A 21,535-nucleotide genomic window follows, 5' to 3' on the forward strand; every position below is an offset into this window, starting at 1 on the left:
GCGTGCTGTTATGATTTGGTGCATCCATGATTATCCGGCTTTGGGCACTATGTCAGGGCGAACGACACATGGTTACAATGCATGTGTTCGCTGTGACAGGAATCCACTGTCATACGCAATACGAACCAAGATCTGTTACATTGGACACCGCCGTTTCCTTGACAAGGACAAGCCGCATCCTAGAAAATACCGAAGACATGTGATCAATGCAAAGCATGAAAACCGTGATGCGCCAAAGGGGCTCACCGCCGATGAGTTGCAAGTGGAATTAGAGAAGGCCAGGCATATTACACCAGAAACCATCCTGGTAATGGTAGCGGGAAAAGGAAGTGTGGCAGGGCAGAAGAGAGATTATTGTTTACCCGCAGGTCCACTTTGTGGGGCTTGGAGTATTGGACAGATTTGGATCTGCGGCATAATCTTGATGTGATGCACATCGAGAAAAATATATGTGACCGCATTATCGGCACACTTCTTAATATTGAAGGCAAGACGAAAGATACCTTAAAATCTAGGTGTAACATCCCAATTTTCCTAAATTAGGATGTTATTAGATCATTCATATGCATAGCATATTTTTATTGCATTATTTGCTTTTTCAGAATATTCAAATCATTATGCAACAAAAAGGCAATTTATTTGGAGTGGAGATAACATGACTTCTCCCCTGTTTTAAAAATGTTCATAATGTCCAGAATATTGTTTCCAGTTCATCTGATATGTTCTGGTATTTTTCTTAATCTCCAAAATATTTTATTTGATTGTTTTATTGCTTTTTGTGTGGCCTTTTGCATCAAAATTATTTTATAAAAATTGCATTAGTATTGGAACTAGTGTTCCTGTAGTTTATAGCTATAGGGCTATTTTGGCTGTGTGTCTAGGTATTTTTATTTAGAATTTATATTGCGTATTTTATTTTATTTATTTTGTTCTGCTGCTGTAGTTTTTGTTTATAAAAAAACAAGGCCAGCCAACCGGCCCATCGCCGTGGCCCAGCCAGCCAGCGCAGCAGCAGCACACACCACAACCCGCTAAACCTAGCGAAGCGGTACGCCCGCTCGCTCGCACCCGACCCGCGCCCGATCCAACCCTCGCCTCCAGCCGCTGACAACGGGTCCCGCGCCCTGCTCGTCCCCTCCACCGAGCCGGACACCACGCGCCGCACGCGCGCACGCACGCCGAGGACGAGCCGGTTTGCCCCGCGCCCCTGGTCCACCTCGAGGGCGCCCACCCTGCCGTACGTGAGCAAAGCCCTCGAGGAAACCCCGCAACCCCTTTTCCCCGTCTCCTGTTGCCGCACGCATGAGCTAGGGCGAAACGGATCTCGTCGGAGGAGCTCGAGACGCCGCCGTTTCACTGGTCGTTTTCGTCGCTGTAAGATCATCCCCGGCCGCTCCACTTGTCTATCTCGAAACCCCACTCGAAACCGCACTTGTTTGAGACCTCAGGAGACTCTGTAGGGCACTAGAACGTCGTCGACGCCGACGTCCGCCTCCGCCGGAGCACGCCGGAATTCTTGACCTCACCACCGCCGCCCCGTCGAGGGAGCCCCGTCGCCGTTGAGCACCACCACCACCTCCGCCACTCAACGCTGCACCCGTCCATCCCTTTGTCTTCGCCAGAGACCCACCAGAGGAGCGCCGCCCCCCGAAGCCACTGCCGTTTTTCCTCTGTTTCCGGTGAGCACGCACACACGGCAAACCCCGGCCAATCACGCGCTAACACGTGGCAGTTTGATACAGGACACGCACAAGACTTGCTATAGTGCCCAGGAGATTTCTGTTTCTTTTTGTTTTTCACAGATTTTCATCCAAAATTCTTTTAGCTATATCTTTTATTCTATAAGTCCAATTTAGGTAATTCTTTTTCCAATGCACTCACAAAAATCAGCACACTATCACAGTACCAACTTTGCGCATGTTTGCACTGTTCAAATTTGAATTCGTTTGAATTTGAATCAAATCTTCCGGAGGCCATAACTTTCAAACCATTTTGTCGGTTTTAAGTGATTCTTTTTGCGTTGTGAACGTAGTGCAATTTAGGTGCTGTTATGCTACTGTTGTTGAGTCTCAAAAATGGTTTTCTTGCTGTTGGTTTTAGTTTGGTTCTATTCGTGTTCCGATGATTGATTTGTTGAATTATGTGAAACATGTAGATTGTCCGGAGTGCGGAGCGAGCTATTGTCAGGAGTGTGACTTTCTGAACCAGAACCAAGGCAAGTTACATGTTGATCATCCCTTACCTATTTGTTTTCTATGCATGTAGTTATATCACACTTGAATATATGCATGTATAGGATGATTATATTATTTTTGGCTATGTTGTTGAGCTATCTCCCGGCATTGCAGATCGTGGTAGTTGTAGTTTTGCTATGCTTTGTAGACGGGGTTGGTTCATGTATTCATTGAGCTTATGTGAGGATTATATATATAACAAATTGAGTAGTAATTAAGGACTTAATTCACCTCTGGGCGGAAATTGTATTGATGGGTGGTTTCAAGAACATCATGGTTTATACCCTCTTAATGTAAGTGGACGGCCGCCCAGGCTCAAAAAGATAAGACAGACTTAGTGACTAGTAGCTTCCATGCGCAACCACTAGCTAAATGGGCTTTGTCTTAGTTGAGTAGGTTGTGGGATCCTCGCCCAGGTAAGCTAGCAGATGTAGATATGAGTAGGTGTACCGGCTGCCGGGGGTGGAGGTGACTGCTTCTGAAAGACTTCGTCTCAATCTTCGGGTTGAGTCTAGTGGGTAAAGTGTGCAAAACTCTGCGGAGTATTAAAACTAATCATGATTAGCCGTGTCCCCGGTTATGGGCAACTTTGAGCGACTATGCCATTACAGTTGTTGGATGATCTTGACAGATGTGACACTTAATAATGTTTGTGGGCAACTTAATAAAGGGGTAGGTTGGAGTTGATTTCGCTAACTCAACCTTGTGTATTTAATTGTAGTAATAGAAGAACTAAATAAAAATTTGACTATTAGGTAGTTATTAGGATAAAATCAGCTTTCTGCAAAAATAAACCGTCAAACCTTCGTTTGTTGTACTATGCATATACATGTAGGTCTGCTTTATTATTACTCATGTGTTACTTGCCAATACATTCCAAGTATTGACCTATATGGCTGCAACGTCTCATGTTGCAGGATATTCAGACGAAGAGTAGGGTACCGTTAGGGTCGCGAGTCTGCACTCAGCATCGCCAGTGGGCTATGATGGGACTCATCGTTATTTTCTGCTACTTTCCGCTGTTTGATTGAATAAAGCTAGCCAAGTGCTATGCAGATTGTTTTATTTTATACATTCTGGATCATACGTTGCAGTAAATGATGCATTTGTTATTCTGGTAATCATCTATACTGTGTGTGCTAGCAAGTTCGATCCAGGGACTAGCACGGTAAGCACAGAGACTCAAATCCTTCGAGGTTTGGGCCATAGGAGTGAAAATTATTTTATAAACTAGCTATACTTCTTACTCTTTATTAGTAAACCCCTCAAGTATCTTGAACAGTTAAGTAGGAACTAGTGCTGAGACCACCATTCATGCTTGTTTTATATTGCAACGTTATCGTGTTAGCGTATCTGATTATGCCCACTTTCGTGGTATGAAGATACTAGATTGTTTGCTTGTTTGGTAGTTTGTTTGTTAGATTATATCTTGTCGAAATTATTCGACTATATATATAATATTATTATATTGTTTGTTGTTTGTTTGTTGGTGTTATTCATTGTTGTGTTTTCTTGGCTTGATCATATTATGCATATGGGTAGAATATATTTATATATACATAGTCTTTGGCCCTATTATATCTATAACTCATCTATGCTTGCCCACCAGATGCCGCCGAGGCGTGACACTAGACGCACTACTGCAGGAGGAGACAACAATGGTAATGACGTACCACCGTACATGCAGCAGTTGCTTCAGGGACAGGCTCAGTTGATCCAGTTGCTTGTCCAGAACCAGAACAACAACAATAACAATAACAATCCACCGCCACCGCCACCTGTGGATATGCTTACCAGGTTCTTGAGGTTGAATCCTCAGAGGTTCTCCAGTTCCCCTGAACCTATTGTGGCTGATGATTGGCTCCGTGCAGTCAATAGGAACCTGGAGACGGTTGGATGCACTGATGCAGAGAGGGTGAGGTTTGCCTCACGTTTGTTGGAGGGTCCTGCTGCAGCTTGGTGGGACAACTACTTGGTCACTTATCCCATTGCTACTATCACATGGCCTAAGTTTCAGGATGATTTCCATGCTGCACATGTGTCTGCTGGTGCTATGAGTCTAAAAAAGAAGGAGTTTCGCAGTTTGCGCCAGGGAGGTCGCACAGTTAATGCTTATGTGGAGGAATTTAATAATCTTGCACGTTATGCTCCTAATGATGTTAACACTGATGCAGCTAGGCAGGAGAAATTCTTGGAGGGCCTAAATGATGATTTGAGCCTTCAGTTGATAGTGGCCACTTTTAGGAATTGCAAGGATTTGATTGATAAGGCTATTGTGCTGGAGAGAAAGCAACATGCCATAGAGAATCGCAAGAGGAAGCACATCAACAATAACTGGTATTATTCAGGACCACAGCAATAGCCACGCACTTCATATCATGGTAATGGTAATGGTGGGAATAATAACCAGAGCCACCAGAGTATGCCTGTGCAGAGGGATATTAGCCAGGTTCAGTGCTACAAGTGTAGGCAGATGGGCCACTACTCCAACGCTTGTCCAGAGAGCAAGAACGGTAATGGGAATCAGGAGTCAGCAAGCCAAACCCCTTCGAAAAGGGTCATGTCAACCATGTTAATGTGGAGGAGGTCTATAATGAACCTGATGAAGTGATTGGTAAGTTCTTGATCAATTCAATACCTGCACTTGTTCTTTTTGATTCTGGTGCATCACATTCATTCATATCACGAGTATTTGTGGATAAACATAAACTGCCTACCGTAGTACTTAAGTCACCTATTCTAGTAAGTTCTCCGGGGGCTGAGATGGCAGCAAGTTTGGGTTGTTTTCAGTTGACCTTGTCTATTGGGAAGCATGAGTTTCCTACGAATTTGATTATATTGAAGTCACAAGGTCTGGATATTATTTTGGGTATGGATTGGTTGCAGTTATATAAAGGTCGTATTGATTGTGCCAGTCGATCTATTACTCTCAGTGCACCAGGAGGGAGGAGGATCAAATATGTGTGTAAGTATAAGCGTAATCAGGTGCAGGTGAACTCTCTTAAGGGGGGTAGCCTGGAAGAGGTGCCAGTTGTGAGAGATTATCCAGATGTGTTTCCAGAGGAGTTGTCAGGTATGCCACCAGATAGAGATATTGAGTTTCTTATTGATTTAATACCAGGCACTGGACCTATTGCAAAGAGGCCGTATAGAATGCCTCCTCAAGAGTTGGAGGAATTGAAGAAGCAGATAAGAGAATTGCAGGCACAAGGATTTATTCGCCCAAGTTCATCACCTTGGGGAGCTCCAGTTCTGTTTGTGGAGAAGAAGGATGGGACCTTGAGGATGTGTGTTGATTATCGTTCTCTGAATGAGGTAACCATTAAGAATAAGTATCCTTTGCCTATGATAAATGGTCTGTTTGACCAGTTGGAGGGAGCTACTGTGTTTTCTAAGATTGATCTTCGTTCTGGTTATCATCAATTAAAGATTGGTGAGCAAGATATTCCAAAGACTGCTTTTACTACGAGGTATGGGTTGTATGAATATACTGTTATGTCATTTGGATTGACTAATGCCCCTGCATACTTCATGAATATGATGAACAATGTGTTTATGGAGTTCTTGCATAAATTTGTGGTTGTTTTCATTGATGATATATTGGTGTTCTCCAAGAATAAGCAAGAGCATGAGGTGCATTTGCGTTTGGTATTGCAGAAATTGAGGGAACGTCAATTGTATGCCAAGTTCAGCAAATGTGAGTTTTGGCTGGATGAGGTAGCATTCCTTGGACATGTTGTGTCAGGTAATGGAGTTGCAGTTGATACATCTAAGGTTGCTGCAGTTACAGAGTGGGAGACACCCATGACAGTTGGAGAGATTCACAGCTTTTTGGGCCTTGCAGGTTATTACAGGAGGTTTATTGAGAACTTTTCAAAGCTTGCAAAGCCTATGACTGAATTGTTGAAGAAGGAGAAGAAATTTGTTTGGACGGATGAATGTGAAGCCAGTTTCAGGAGTTGAAGCAGCGTCTGGTTACAGCACCAGTCTTAACTCTGCCAGATATACATAAGGACTTCCAGGTATATTGTGATGCTTCTCGTCAAGGACTTGGGAGTGTTTTGATGCAGGAAGGTAAAGTTGTTTCATATGCTTCATGTCAGCTTAAGAATCATGAGCATAATTATTCTACACATGATTTGGAGTTAGCCTCAGTTTGCATGCATTGAAAACTTGGAGGCCATATCTTATTGGTAATCATTGTGATATATTTACTGATCATAAGAGCTTGAAGTATATTTTTACTCAGAGGGATTTGAACCTCAGGCAGAGGAGATGGTTGGAGCTTATTAAGGATTATGATTTGAATGTGCAGTATCATCCTGGTATGGCTAATGTTGTTGCTGATGCATTGAGTCATAGGAGCCATGCTAATGCAATTAATGTTGATGATATGCCACCCGAGTTATGTGAACAGTTCAGGAATCTCATATTGGAGATGGTTCCTAAGGGATATTTGGCAACACTTGAGGTAAAGCCTACTTTGCTTGACAGGATCAGAGAAGCTCAAAAGAATGATAAGGAGATCGCTGAGATAAAAGAGAATATGGTTAAAGGTAAGGCAAAAGGTTTCCATGAGGATGAACATGGGGCCATATGGTTTGAGAAGCGTATTTGTGTACCTCAGGATGCAGATATCAGTAAGTTAATTCTTCAGGAGGCGCATGATTCACCTTATTCTATTCACCCAGGTAATACTAAGGTGTATTTAGATTTGAGGGAAAGATTTTGGTGGCCTAGCCTAAAGAGGGAAATTGCTGGATATATTGCAACATGTGATGTGTGCCAGAGGGTTAAAGCAGAACATCAACGACCAGTAGGTTTGTTACAGCCATTGCCTATTCCTGATTGGAAGTGGGATGAGATTGGCATGGATTTCATTACAGGTCTACCCAGGACTCGGTCAGGTTATGATTCTATTTGGGTAGTTGTTGATCGTTTGACTAAGGTCGCTCACTTCATCCCGGTAAGGACTACTTATACCAGTGCTCAGCTAGCAAAGATTTATATGTCTAAAATTGTTTGTCTGCATGGAGTTCCAAGGAAGGTAGTGTATGATAGAGGTACTCAGTTCACATCCAAATTTTGGCGTCAGTTGCATGAATCCTTAGGCACCAGGCTGGAGTTCAGTACAACTTTCCATGCACAGACAGATGGGCAGACAGAGAGGGTAAATCAGATTTTGGAGGATATGTTGAGAGCATGTGCTTTGGACTATGGGTCCAGTTGGGATGATAATTTAGCTTATGTAGAGTTCTCATATAATAACAGTTATCAAGCTAATCTGAAGATGGCACCGTTTGAAGTATTGTATGGTAGAAAGTGCAGGACACCATTGATGTGGGATGAGGTTGGAGAGCATCAATTCTTTGGACCAGACTTGATCAGAGATGCTGAGGAGAAGGTCAAGTTGATTCGTGACAGGCTGAAGATAGCACAGTCCAGACAGAAGAGTTATGCAGATGCAAAACGTAAGGAGGTGACATATGAGGTAGGAGGCCGTGCATATCTTAGAGTTTCACCACTTCGTGGAATTAAGAGGGTGGATCGGGCGCGGGTCGGGTGCGAGCGAGCGGGCCTCCAACCGCTGACAGCGGGTCCTGCGCCCTGCTCGTCCCCTCCACCGAGCCGGACACCGCGCGCCGCACACGCGCACGCACGCCGAGGCCGAGCCGGTTCGCCCCGTGCCCCTGGTCCACCTTGAGTGGGCCCAACCTGCCGTACGCGAGCAAAGCCGTCGAGGAAACCCCGCAGCCCCTTTTCCCCGTCTCCTGTTGCCGCACGCGTGAGCTAGGGCAAAACGGATCTCGCCGGAGGAGCTCGAGACGCCGCCGTTTCACCGGTCATTTTCGTCGCTGTAAGATCATCCCCGGCCGCTCCACTTGTCTATCTCGAAACCCCACTCGAAACTGCACTCGTTTGAGACCTCAGGAGACTCTGCAGGGCACTAGAATGTCGTCGCCGCCGACGTCCGCCTCCGCCGGAGCACGCCGGAAATCTCAAGCTCACCACCGCTGCTCGAGGGAGCCCCGTCGCCGTTGAACACCACCACCACCTCCACCACCCAACGCTGCACCCGTCCGTCCCTTCGTCTTCGCCGGAGACCCACCGGAGGAGTGCCGCCGCTGACGCCCAAAGCCACCGCCGTTTTTCCTCTGTTTCCGGTGAGCACGCACACACAGCAAACCCCGGCCAATCACGCGCTAACACGTGGCAGTTCGATAAAGGACACACATAGGAGTTGCTACAGTGCGAGGAGATTTCTGTTTCTTTTTGTTTTTCACAGATTTTCATCCAAAATTCTTTTGGCTATATCTTTTATTCTATAAGTGCAATTTAGGTAATTCTTTTTCCTATGCACTCACAAAAATCAGCACATTATCACAGTACCAACTTTGCGCATGTTTGCACTGTTCAAATTTGAATTCGTTTGAATTTGAATCAAATCTTCCGGAGGTCGTAACTTTCAAACCGTTTGTCTGTTTTAAGTGATTCTTTTTGCATTGTGACTGTAGTGCAATTTAGGTGTTGTTATGCTGCTGTTGTTGAGTTTCAAAAATGATTTTCTTGCTGTTCGTTTTATTTTGGTTCTATTCGTGTTTCGATGATTGATTTGTTGAATTGTGTGAAACGTGTAGATTGTCCGGAGTGGGACGTGAGCTATTGTCAGGAGTGTGACTTTCTGAACCAGAAACAAGGCAAGTTACATGTTGATCATCCCTTACCTATTGTTTTCTATGCATGTAATTATATCACACTATGAATATATGCATGTATAGGATTATTATATTATTTTTGGCTATGTTGTTGAGCTATCTCCCGTCATTGCAGATCGCGGTAGTTGTAGTTTTGCTATGCTTTGTAGATGGGGTTGGTTCGTGTATTCATTGAGCTTATGTGAGGATTATATATATAACAAATTGAGTAGTAATTAAGGACTTAATTCACCTCTGGGCAGAATTGGTATTGATGGGTGGTTTCAAGAACATCATGGTTTATACCCTCTTAATGTAAGTGGACGGCCGCCCAGGCTCAAAAAGATCAGACAGACTTAGTGACTAGTAGCTTCCATGCGCAACCACTAGCTAAATGGGCTCTGGCTTAGTTGAGTAGGTTATGGGATCCTCGCCGAGGTAAGCTAGCATATGTAGATATGAGTAGGTGTACCGGCTGCCGGGGGTGGAGGTGACTGCTTCTGAAAGACTTCGTCTCAATCTTCGGGTTGAGTCTAGTGGGCAAAGTGTGCAAAACTTTGCAGAGTATTAAAACTAATCATGATTAGCCGTGCCCCCGGTCATGGGCAACTTTGAGCGACTATGCCATTACAGTTGTTGGATGATCTTGACAGATGTGACACTTAATAATGTTTGTGGGCAACTTAATAAAGGGGTAGGTTGGAGTTGATTTCGCCAACTCAACCTTGTGTATTTAATTGTAGTAATAAAAGAACTAAATAAAAAGTTGACTATTAGGTAGTTATTAGGATAAAATCAGCTTTCTGCAAAAATAAACCCTCAAGCCTTCCTTTGTTGTACTATGCATATACATGTAGGTCTGCTTTATTATTACTCCTGTGTTACTTGCCAATACATTCCAAGTATTGACCTATATGGCTACAACGTCTCATGTTGCAGGATATTCAGACGAATAGTAAGGTACCGTTAGGGTCGCGAGTCTGCACTCAGCATCGCCAGTGGGCTATGATGGGACTCATCGTTATTTTCTGTTACTTTCCGCTGTTTGATTGAATAAAGCTAGCCAAGTGCTATGCAGATTGTTTTATTTTATACATTGTAGATCATACGTTGTAATAAATGATGCATTTGCTATTCTGGTAATCATCTATACTGTGTGTGCTAGCAAGTTCAATCCAGGGACTAGCACGGTAAGCATAGAGACTCAAATCCTTCGAGATTTGGTCGTTACACTAGGATTGATTTGACACACCTGGGTATCAGACAGGATTTGCAGGTGCAAGATGAAGGTAAACCACGGGATAAGGCACCAGCTATGTACGTCTTGGACAAGGTAAAAAGAAAAGAATCATGCGAGGTCCTGTCACGTGTGAGATTCCCACATGGATTTGCTTCCAACCCCGAAAGGAGAGTCAGTGCAGATGGAAACAAGGTACAAGGGTTGAAAACTCATGACTGCCACGTCCTACTTCAAAGGGTTTTACCTGTTATCCTTAGAGGATTGGGCCGCCCTGACTTATACAGAGCAGTTGCAGAGTTGGGACAATTCTTCAGGGAACTCTGCAGTAGAAATATCAGGATAGATACTTTGGAGCGTCTTAGAGACAAGATACCAACTATCCTATGCGACCTTGAGAAGATATATCCTCCAGCTTTCTTTGATGTGATGGTGCATTTGGCTGTTCATCTACATGATGAGGCACTACTTAGGGGTCCAGTACAATATGGCTGGATGTACCGTATTGAAAGGCGGCTAGGCAATTTCAAGGGCTATGTTAGGAACAGAGCTAGACCCGAGGGTTGCATTGCAGAGGCCTACATTGCTACAGAAGCGTTGACATTCTGCTCAAAATACATCGAAACAGCTGATCAACTTAGCAAAGAGGTGGATGAAGACAATCCCTGGCTCAATGTTTTCGATTATTCTGTTCGAGTTACAGGGAAGAGTCGACAAGAGGACAAACCTAAAGATTTGGACAAAATGGTTTGGTATGTGTTGAATAACTGTCCTGAGATACTACCTTATATCAAGTAACTGCTAAGTACTGTAGCTTATACATCGTAATCTACTAAACTTGCAGCACATTCTTATATATTTAGATGTTTGACACGATCACTATGTTGTGCAGCATCTACAAAAAGGAGATACTGCCGCAAAATCCAAGAAACATTGACAAACTGGTTATGGCAGGATTTGCCAAATGGTTCAAGAGCCATGTAAGCTTTTCAATTGCACTGTCAGTTTTTTTAATATATTGAGTACATAATAAGATCAGCTTGTCTATTTTCTAACCATAGGTTAAGAAGATCCGGGAGGATGGGCAGGTAGTTGATGATGCCCTTTACTCACTAGCAATGGGTCCTGATACTCGGGTAAGACATTATGAATCTTGCGTTGTTGGAGATGTGCGCTACAACACCCTTGCACGAGACGAAGGCAGGAAGACACAAAACAGTGCCATCATGAGCACGGATACGTATGACAAAGAGACAACTGAAATGTATGCTAACATAACAGACATTGTTCAGTTGCAGTATATCTCCAGTTTCGAGGATGATCGGTGTGTGGTTCTGTTGTGCTGTCGTTGGTATAACCTGTTTTCCAGGATCGCAAAACCCAGAGCTTATGATTATTTCAAATCCATCAATGTCAAGGCGGCGTACCAGACCAACGAGCATTTTATTTTGGCAAATCAAGCAACACAGATATTTTTCTTGGAAGACACATTTGCACGTAGCGATGACTGGAGAGTATTGCAAAGGTTTGAGCAGAGGAATTCGTTTAATGAAGTTGCACAACAAGATGATGCTTACACTGCTCCTGATGTACAAGATAACACAGATGTTCCTAATATCTTTGAGAACCATCACGCCAATGACGTCGGCGAAAAGATTGACTGTCGTGTTGTGGACATACAAGAGTTGATCAAGAAGAAGCCAACGTTTAAGAACGTTGAGGACGAAGAAGAAGATGACACTGTGGGGAATTACGATTCAGACTGATACACATGGCGAAGATGTTGACACTGCTGCTGCGGATGATGATTACATTGCTTTTGTCGTATTTGCCTGTCAGAAGATGTTTTTTATCTACTATGTGAAATTGTGTTTGCTATGACAACTGAAACCTGATGAACATGTTGTTTAGTATTTTCCTGTGAGAACATCACTTGTTATGTATGCTGATTTGTGTTTGGTGATGGTATGACGACTAAAACATGATGACATTGTTGTTTAGTTGTACTCATATTTGGCTGTGAAACTTGAATTTGATGACACAGTTTGATGTTGGACTGCAATTTGCTCGACATCTTCGAATGAGAACAAAGCTGACCCGACAGGGCCTCTGCTAATTTATTTATTTATTACCAAAAGGGCCTCTGCTATTTATTTATTTATGAGCAAAAGGGGATACCCCCTGATTTCCGTTAATAGAAATCATTAGATGTTCACAACACTACGCCCAGCCTGCTACACAGGTTTCATTCATTACTAGTTTCAGCAAAGTGCTCATGTCATAGCCACTGAATACATCACGAGTGCTACATACACTGCAAATAAAGAGACAATCATCCTACAGAGCACATCGATTTTGCCCATTATCTTCACAAGCTCTTTCATCTCCTCATTGTTGCCAAGGCCGTTCAGCAGTTCTTGCTTGGCCAGGATCAGAGGAACTGCATCTTTAACCTTCTGCTCTGCATCTTCCTCTTCTGCTGTTCCTTCAGTTACTTGTCCAACACCACAACCTGTCTGTATTGGGATTCATCGGCTAACCAAATAATCAGCGTAGTTGCACTCCCCCACATCAGCAACTTCCCAGAAATACAAATCACACAAATCTTCCCTTTTCTGCATGAATCAAATTGGAAGATCATCAACCAAACTATTAAAACAATCAGCAACTGAAAGCAGCAGAACAACACTTAAACATATTATTACCCCTTGATTCGGGCATTTGTAGAAGACTCGGCCAGGGTTGAGAATTGTGGTTGAGACGGGACGGATGACTCTGCGTGATTTGCAGTAGTGGCACCACACCAACGGCAGCGGGTTGCGATGAGCAACCGGCTGCGGTGCGCGTGCCGGCGGGGGTGTGATGAGACCCACAGGCGATTGTACGGGTGGCGACTCGGCGCATATTTGGTTGTTGCCTGCTGAAGAGCAGGTGGACGAGCAGCCAGCGGACATGGTTGCTGCGGCCAGAGCTTCTGATGCTAGGCAGAGTAAGTAGAGAAGTGGAGAAGCGAATGTTGGATATGTCAGTTTCATTACTTGCAGAGTAGCATAGCACCATATATAGTCATAGTCTAGGTTTGGAATCGAACCAGCTACAGGAGCACGTCTCTCTTTTTTCTAAAACTCAGCAACGTCTCTTTACTGGTACACTAGCTTGTTCTGTACGCCTTCTCAAGTCTTTGATTCCTCCACCTGACATCTGGGACCCACCGGAAGGGCCCCTGTATTTCGCGAAAAAAACGTGCCCCCCGCTGACAGGTCGGACCCACCAGCTATCTTCGCACGCAAGGAAATGCCTCCTTATTACGCATAAAAAAAATGAATACTTCCCCTGTTAGCTAGAACCCAGTATAGTGGGAGGGTGACTTGTGGGCCTACCAAGTTGATGGGGATGGAGGGCTTTGTCAACTTAGTCAATATGAACTATTCTAGCAACAGTTACCATACGATGTTCATCCAACGGTCGTAGTGCTTCTTCAACCTCTGGTCTTCTTGCTCTAGGCGCCCAAACCAGCGCCGGTCATGCCGCGTGCTCCTGCCTGCCGTGGCTGGCTGTGATGCCGCGGAGGCCTCACCACCCCCTACTACTCCCACCGCTGGCCAGGGCATCCCTCTACTCACCCACACCCCGTGTTATTCTGCGGCGACGGCAGCCTCACACCGCAGCCGAACCAGTGAACCCTCGTACTCCTCTCCGCGCGGGCATCCACTGCCGCGTCTTCCTCGGCTCCGCGTCGTCCCCTTCCTAGGCCTCGCCGTCGTCCACCGCCTTGGTGCTCTCGGCGCGGCGCGGTCAATGTGGTCAATGACCGACTTCCATCGGAAGAGTACTGTACGTGGAGAGGCTGACAGCTGGGTCCACGGCCACAGCCCAGTTTTTTTGTGATTTGCCAAGTAAGTCGCTTTGTCAGGCCTGCTGGGCTGCAAATCTTTCAAGACGAGGAGAGCTTCATTCGGCTGGCTGAGAAAATGGCCTATCAGTAATGAGAAATGGGTTGTACATTTTTAAAACACATCAAACCGGCAATTAGTTTCAAATTTCTTTTTTTCATTTCGATATTTTAAATTGCATTGATTTTTATGCGTGGACAATTTGTTGGATTTTATTGATATACATTTATTTTTAAAATCAGTTTGAATGTGACTCGAAATTTCGGGATTAAAAACAGTTCGGACCGCACCCAAATATGCAAAATTTCATACAATTTTTTAACCGTGGCCACAATATGGGCTGTAATGCTAACAAAAAGAATATGGACTCCAAAAAACCTTAAGGATTAGCAAATGGGATGTAAATTATTAGAAATAATGGCAGATGGGCTGTATGCTATTTTCCAGAGATTTGAGGCTTTCCTAAAAAAGGTTGATGCACAAGCAGTGACTCTTGGATGTCCATCCAACGGCCGTCGTGCTTCTTCAATCTCTGCTCTTCCTGCTCCAGCCGCTCAACAAGCGTCGGCGGGACTGCCTGCTCCCTCCTCCCTGCGGCCGGCTATGCTGCCGCGTAGGCCTCACCGCCCCACCGTACTCCCATCGCTGGCCTAGCCATCCCTCTACTCACCCACACCTGTTGTTATTCTCCGGCGATGCCAGACGAACCAGTAAACCCTTGTACAGTCGTACTCCCCTCCGCGTGGGAAACAACTGCTGAGTCTTCCCTGCCTCCGTGTCGTTCCCTTCCTAGGCCTCGTCGTCGTCCACCGCCCTGGTGCTCTCGGCGTGGCCTGGTCAACGTGGTCAACAACTGACATGCATCTGAAGTGGATTGTACGTGGAGAGGCTGACAGCTGGATCCACGACCACACGCAAGGAAATGCCTCCTTATTACGCGCAAAATAGTGATTCCTCCACTTGAAATCTGGGACCCACCGAAAGGGCCTCTGTATTTCACGAAAAAATGTTACCGCCACTGACAGCTCGGACCCACCAGCTATATCTTCGCACGCAAGGAAGTGTCTCCTTTTTACTCACAAAAAAATGAATACTCCCCCTGCTAGCTGGGACCCAGTATAGTGGCAGGCTGACTTGTGGGCCTACTAAGTTGATGGGGACGGAGGGCTTTGTCAACTTAGTCAATATGCACGATTCTAGCTCAAGTGAGCGTACGATGTGAATCCAACGGCCGTAGTGCTTCTTCAACCTCTGGTCTTCTTGCTCCAGCCGCCCAAACCAGCGCCGGTTGTGCCTCGTGCTCCTACCTCCCGTGGCCGGCTGCGATGCAGCACAGGCCTCACCGCCCCCTACTACTCCCACCACTGGCCAGGCCATCCCTCTACACACCCACACCCCCTGTTATTCTGCGGCAACGGCAGCCTCACACCGCAGTGAACCAGTGAACCCTCATACTCCTCTACGCGTGGGCATCCACTGCCGCGTCTTCCCCGGCTCCGCGTCGTCCCCTTCCTAGGCCTCGCCGTCATCCACCGCCCTGGTGCTCTCCGCGCAGCGTGGTCAACGTGGTCAAGGAACGGCTTCCATCAGATGTGTACTTTACGTGGAGAGGCTGACAGATGGGTCCACGGTTGCAGCAAGGAAGTGCCTCCTTATTACGCGCAAAATAATTATTCCTCCACCTGACAGCGGGGACCCACCGGACGGGCCACCGTATTTCACAAAAAAAAGTTCCCCCTGATTGCTGGGACCCACCAGCTACATCTTCGCACGCAAGGAAGTGCGTCCGGGCACAAAAACGATTCGCCCCCCTGACTGCTGGGACCCACCAGCTACATCTTCGCATACAAGGAAGTGCCTGACAGTCGGGACCCACCTGGTCGAAGCGTACGTAGCGTTGTCATTCTGGTCGCGAACGTGTACGTACATACTGGACGATGTAGAGGCGCGCACGTACCATGTACACGTACGTACAGCGGCCAGTGTGCAAGAAAGAAAATACGGCCACGTACGTACATACGGGCGGGGTCTCGAATGCCTACTCGCGCATACGTACGACCAGGGTCGTGTACATGGCTGGGTTGGAACGGAGAAACTGCGTCGTCGTCGTGTTCATGGGGAGGCAACGGAATGCGTCGTGTTCATCGGGAGGCAACGGAACGCATGGCAGCCAATCGGCTTGGACGGAACAGCCGATGGAAACGAGGCCTGGCATACCGCACAACGGAGGAAACGGCCTTGTGTTCGACCGGCCACGTTCGAAATGGGATCCTGTTCATCGGGAGGGGTGTGGCGTACCGCAAAACGGAGGAAACAGACTTGTGTTGGAGCGCTACGGTCGAAACGGGGGTCCTGTTCATCGGGAGGGGTGTGGCGTACCGCAAAACGGGACTCCACGGGATACTGTTCATCTCCACCGTCAACCCCCTTCAGCCTCCACGGGCTACTGTTCATCCACCGTCGACCTCCTCTAGCCTCCACCTGCGACTGTTCATCCACGGGCTCCTGTTCATCTAGCCTCCACCGCGCCCTACTCCACCAGCTACTGTTCAACCAGCCCTCTCCACGGACTCCTGTTCACCCGCCCCTCCATGGGCTACTGTTCGTCCAGCCCTCCATCGTCTACTGTTCATCCAGCCCTCCACGGGGTGGTCCTGTTCATCCAGCCCTCCACGGGGTCCTGTTCATCCAGCCCCAACCGGCTCGATCGATCGGGTCCTGTTCATCCAAAGGCAACACCACGGGGTCCTGTTCATCCACCCCCACCGGGAACTGTTCATCCAACCCCCCCCCCGCCCCAGCAACGCTCACTGTTCATCCAGAGGCAGCACCGATCGGCTTCAGTTAGCAGCAGTAGCGAAGGAATCGCTCGATCGGGTTCAGTTAACAGCCATGGATCGATCGCTCGGGTTCAGTAACGCGTAGCCTGCAGTGCAATCGCTCGGGTTCAGTTAGAGCCCAATGCCTCACACCCACGCGCGTGCGTTTACGAGAGAAATGCGCATCGCTCGGCCCCGTCCACCCACCGTAACCGGGAACACCCCGATATTTTCCTCGCCCTCGCTTCTACCACGGTTTTTTTCTATCATGGACGGCCCAGAGAATGTCATGCAGCTGCTCTCCGGCCCGCCCAGGACGAAAAGCCCATTTTCTGTCATGATTTTTTGTCATGGAAGTAGGAGCCCACCACATCTATGATGATACCGGGTTTTGTCACAATAATCGTCATAGAAGTGTCATAAGTATGACAGAAAAAAAAATTGTTCGGCCCAAAATGTCACGGATGTCTCTTTTTTGTAGTGTATATGGGGGTGTCATTGATCGTTTACTGGGGGAGTAAGTCCAAGGATAGCTTCGCCGCTATTGGCCACCTGCCTAACCACCCAACAAGCTCAAAGCCTGTGGGTTGAGTTTGTATTATGCAAGGCCGAGTGTATGGGGCATGGTTTGTCCAGTAGCTCATCCCGGACCATTCTGGGTCCGGCGAGGGATCTATTCTTCTTTTTGGCAGGCTCGTGTTCGGGCGACCACCATGGGTATGTGCGTTTTGCCTGAGCTTTTCGAGGTTGCTTCGCATGGGCTGATTCCACATGTATTTGTTGTGCCTTCCAGGAACTTTCCATGGTGCAATATTTGCATACCAGGTCTAATAATTCGGTGAAGCTTTGCACATGGCGACGGGCGAGGGCATTCAAGATTCCTTCGTCCCGGCAGTTGAACCGAAAGGTTTCTATTATTTCTTGGTCGCAACAATCTGTCATCTTGTTTTTAACCCGGAGGAATCGAGCCCAGTAATGATGGTTAGTTTCTCCAGGCTGCTGCTTGACATACATTAGATCACATACATTAGGGCTTCCCGGGTCTGGGGAGTATTCAACGTGGGGGGTGGGCAGGACAAAACTCCGTGCTCCGGCTAGAGATGTATCCGAAATTTTAGCAGTGGCATTGAGGGTTCCTGGGTATCTGGTGTGCCGAATGCGGATTTCGAATTGTCCACAGAATACGGCACAGACTCGAGGTCTTGCTTCGAGTTGAGGTCTGGTTTTGGGCTTTCCTGAGGGCAAAACTCGGATTCCGGGACTGGAGCCTGATCGAGGTTGTCGCCAATCGGGACGTAGCTCATTTTTTGTTTTGGTGGCTGTGAGCCTTCGGCCAATTCCTTGACGGTGGTGACAAGGTGTGTGATAGGAGGGATGTAGATTTTCCTGTTGTTGGGCTTGGGCCCCATCTATTCATAGACCAAGGGCTGGCTGTCGGAGATTCCCATGTCTCAGATCCGATCTAGTAAATCGTTCAATGATGAAAGATCTGATGGGTCTATGAGCTCCGAATATTCGGGACCGAGTTGTAGAGTGGCCACTATGGGAACGCTCGAGGTTGTGCCCAGGCAGGGTTCGGTCGGAATTATCTTGGCCGAACTGACGGGGTCGGGCTTCAGGGCCGTGCTTCGTGTTGCATCAACCCCTGGCGAGTTTACCTCCCTTGACGCTAAAGCATCAGGGTTGGCAAGTTTTTCTAAGGGGGCTGAGATTCTTGACAGGGTGAGGTCTCCCCGGGGGCCTGCGGTGAACTCTAGGCTCCCGAACCTGACCTCCTAGCTGGGGGCAAAGTTTCCAATCTGGCAGAGGCGACCGGTTTGATAGGCATGCAATATGACATTGTCGAACACAAAATGTTGGTCGGGGACGGAGAGGTCCTCAACACGGATGGCGTGGTTGATGAATAGGCGAGGCATTAATCCTTTCGACGATCCAACAACGGAACCCTCAATGAAAGCACCAATGTCAGTGTCAAAACCGGTGGATCTCGGGTGGGTGGTCCCGAGCTGTGCATCTTGGATCAATGGGGAATAAGGGACTAGGGACACAATGTTTACCCAAGTCCGGGCCCTCTCTAATAGGTAAAACCATACGTCCTGCTTGTGTATATGAGGATTACAGTGTCAATCTACCACGAGATTAGATGAACTAAAACCTAGACTAGTAGGATGATGGTTGTTGTTCTTCTAGCCTCTACAGACTAAACCTTCTGGTTTATATAGACACCAGGGGTGCTAGGGTTTACATATGGTCAGTTACAACAAGAGGATAAACATGCTGAGTCTATAGCCTTGTCCTGGAGTACACATCAAGGTATCGAAGGTCTCCTCTCTAGGTACGATGTTGTACAATAGTCCGGTCTTCCAGTAGCTGTAGTGCGACCCATCTGTCCGGCCCATAAGAGTTAGGCAGATAGCCCGAGGACCCCCTAGTCCAGGATTCCCTCACGCGCCCTACCGTTTTTTCAAGATATTGAAAAAGGCATGCCTAGTAAAATGGATACCTCAAGCGGAGGCTGTGCTTCAAGATCTGAAAAAGTACCTATCCTCTGCACCAATGTTAGTTACGCCTGGGCCACAAGAGCTATTGCTGCTATATTTAGCGGTAACGAACCAAGTGGTCAGTGCTGCAGTAGTTGCACAGAGAAAAGTTGGTGATGAGGAAACAACAGTGGCAAGTCCATCCCACAACAAGGCAGAGTCCTCCCCGGCAGGATCCGACACTTGTTAGTTCTCTCTTGCAGGGGCTAGATCAACGTATTCTGGTGTGCAGAAGCTGCTTTTCGGCCTCCTGATGGCTTCAAGAAGGCCGCGCCACTACTTCCAAGCACATGAGATCACCGTTGTCACTTGCTTCCCATTGTAGCGTATTCTGAAGAATCCAGAGGCAACTGGCAGGATAGTGGAGTGGGCCTTGGAATTGTCAAGTTTTGCACTCAAGTTTGGGAGCACTGCGACTATTCAGAGCAGAGCTTTGGCAGAATTCATCACAGAATGGACGCCAATGCAAGATGAAGATATTCAAGAATCAACTCTCCCCGTCAAGGAGACTGAGAAAGAATGGATCATGTAATTTGACGGTGCCTTCTCGCTACAAGGCGCCGGTGCTGGAGTGCTACTTGTCGCACCCACCGAGAACACATCAAGTATGTGGTTCAAATGCACTTTCCCAGGGAGAAAGTGACTTACAACACTGCCGAGTATGAAGGGCTCCTTGCCGGCTTCAGAATTGCGGTGAAATGGGGAATCAGAAAGTTGATCACTCACGGAGATTCTTAGCTTGTTGTGGAACAAGTAAGCAAGGATTATCAGAGCCCGTTGATGGAAGCATATGTATATGAAGGAGGGAAATTGGAGGAACAGTTTGACGGGTTGCAAATAGAGCACAGTCACCGCAAGGAAAACAACATTGCTGACCACCGATCAAAGTGTGATGCCCAAAAGCTACTTGTGGAACCATGAACTTTCTATTCCAATTAAACCAACCATCAGTCACCCCATCAACGCAAGCCAATAAGAGAAGAAAATTTAACACTGGCAAGTATTTTCCGACAGAGTTTCCTGAAGCCACCAGCAAGAATGTTACCGGGAATAGCGATGCGTCTGACGGTGACAGCGGCTTCACGCAGAATCTCAGGTTCTTGCTGTTGAGGCCAACGCTCGCACAACCGTAGAGATGCCTTTCGTCCTTGTCGTCAAGCCACAAGCTCCGACATGGGCACAACACGTAGTTCAGTTTCTCCAAATAGGATAGCTTCCCAATGAGCAAGAGAAAGCTAAGAAAGTAGCCCGTCAATCGAGTATGTATCAGTTGGTGGATAACACTCTGTGCAGAAAGAGACCAAACGGAGTGAAATTAAAGTGCATTTACTGGGAAGATGGACTCATGTTGTTGGCGGAGATACATGGAGGCATATGTGGCTCTCACATAGGATCAAGGGCCCTTGTCGGCAAGGTTTTTATTGGCCCACTTCCCTCAAGTATGCAACTAAGCTACTAACGAGTGTGAAGCATGCCAGTTTCATTCAAAGAACATACATCAACCAACACCCTTTTTGATCTGGGGGCTTGATACCTTGGGCCCCTTCCCCGGTGCTACCAGGGGCTTTGAGTTCTTGTACATTGCCATCGACAAGTTCACAAAGTGGCCTGAAGTAGAACCAAAGAGAAAGGTGACTGCGCAATCAGCCATCAAGTTCTTCAAAGGACTAGTTTGCCATTTTGGGGTTCCAAATAGAGTCATCACCGACAACGACACATAGTTCACGAGTCGCACCTTCATGCAGTACATCCAGAGCCTTGGGAGCAAGGTTTGCTTTGCCTCTGTTGCTCATCCTAGAAGTAATTGACAAGCAGAATGGATGAATGCTGAAGTGCTACATGGTCTCAAAACAAGAACCTTTGACAGGCTGCACAAGCGCGGAAGACGTAGGATTGATGAGCTGCCCATGGTCTTTCGTCACTCAGAACGACACCAAATCGAGCCACATGCCAAACACGATTCTCCCTAGTTTATGGTGCAGAAGCGGTGCTCCCCACAGAACACACGTACGGGTCACTGATGTCTACTACGGAACCTTCTTCTTGTAGACGTTGTTGGGCCTCCAAGTGCAGAGGTTTGTAGGACAGTAGCAAATTTCCCTCGAGTGGATGACCTA

General features: G+C 46.9%; 1 protein-coding gene across 1 annotated transcript; it reads left to right on the forward strand.

The window, feature by feature from the left end:
* The first annotated feature begins 4,020 nt into the window (after positions 1 to 4,020).
* On the forward strand, positions 4,021 to 19,950 carry LOC141042878 (uncharacterized). The gene is made up of 5 exons (XM_073511785.1): positions 4,021 to 4,571; positions 5,150 to 6,158; positions 6,550 to 6,925; positions 7,478 to 7,725; positions 19,744 to 19,950. Exons 1-5 carry the CDS (start codon positions 4,021 to 4,023, stop codon positions 19,948 to 19,950), a joined length of 2,391 nt encoding a protein of 796 aa, XP_073367886.1.
* Positions 19,951 to 21,535: the final 1,585 nt, after the last annotated feature.

Source organism: Aegilops tauschii, chromosome 3 (assembly GCF_002575655.3).
Source record: "Aegilops tauschii subsp. strangulata cultivar AL8/78 chromosome 3, Aet v6.0, whole genome shotgun sequence".
NCBI classification, from domain to species: Eukaryota; Viridiplantae; Streptophyta; class Magnoliopsida; order Poales; family Poaceae; genus Aegilops; species Aegilops tauschii.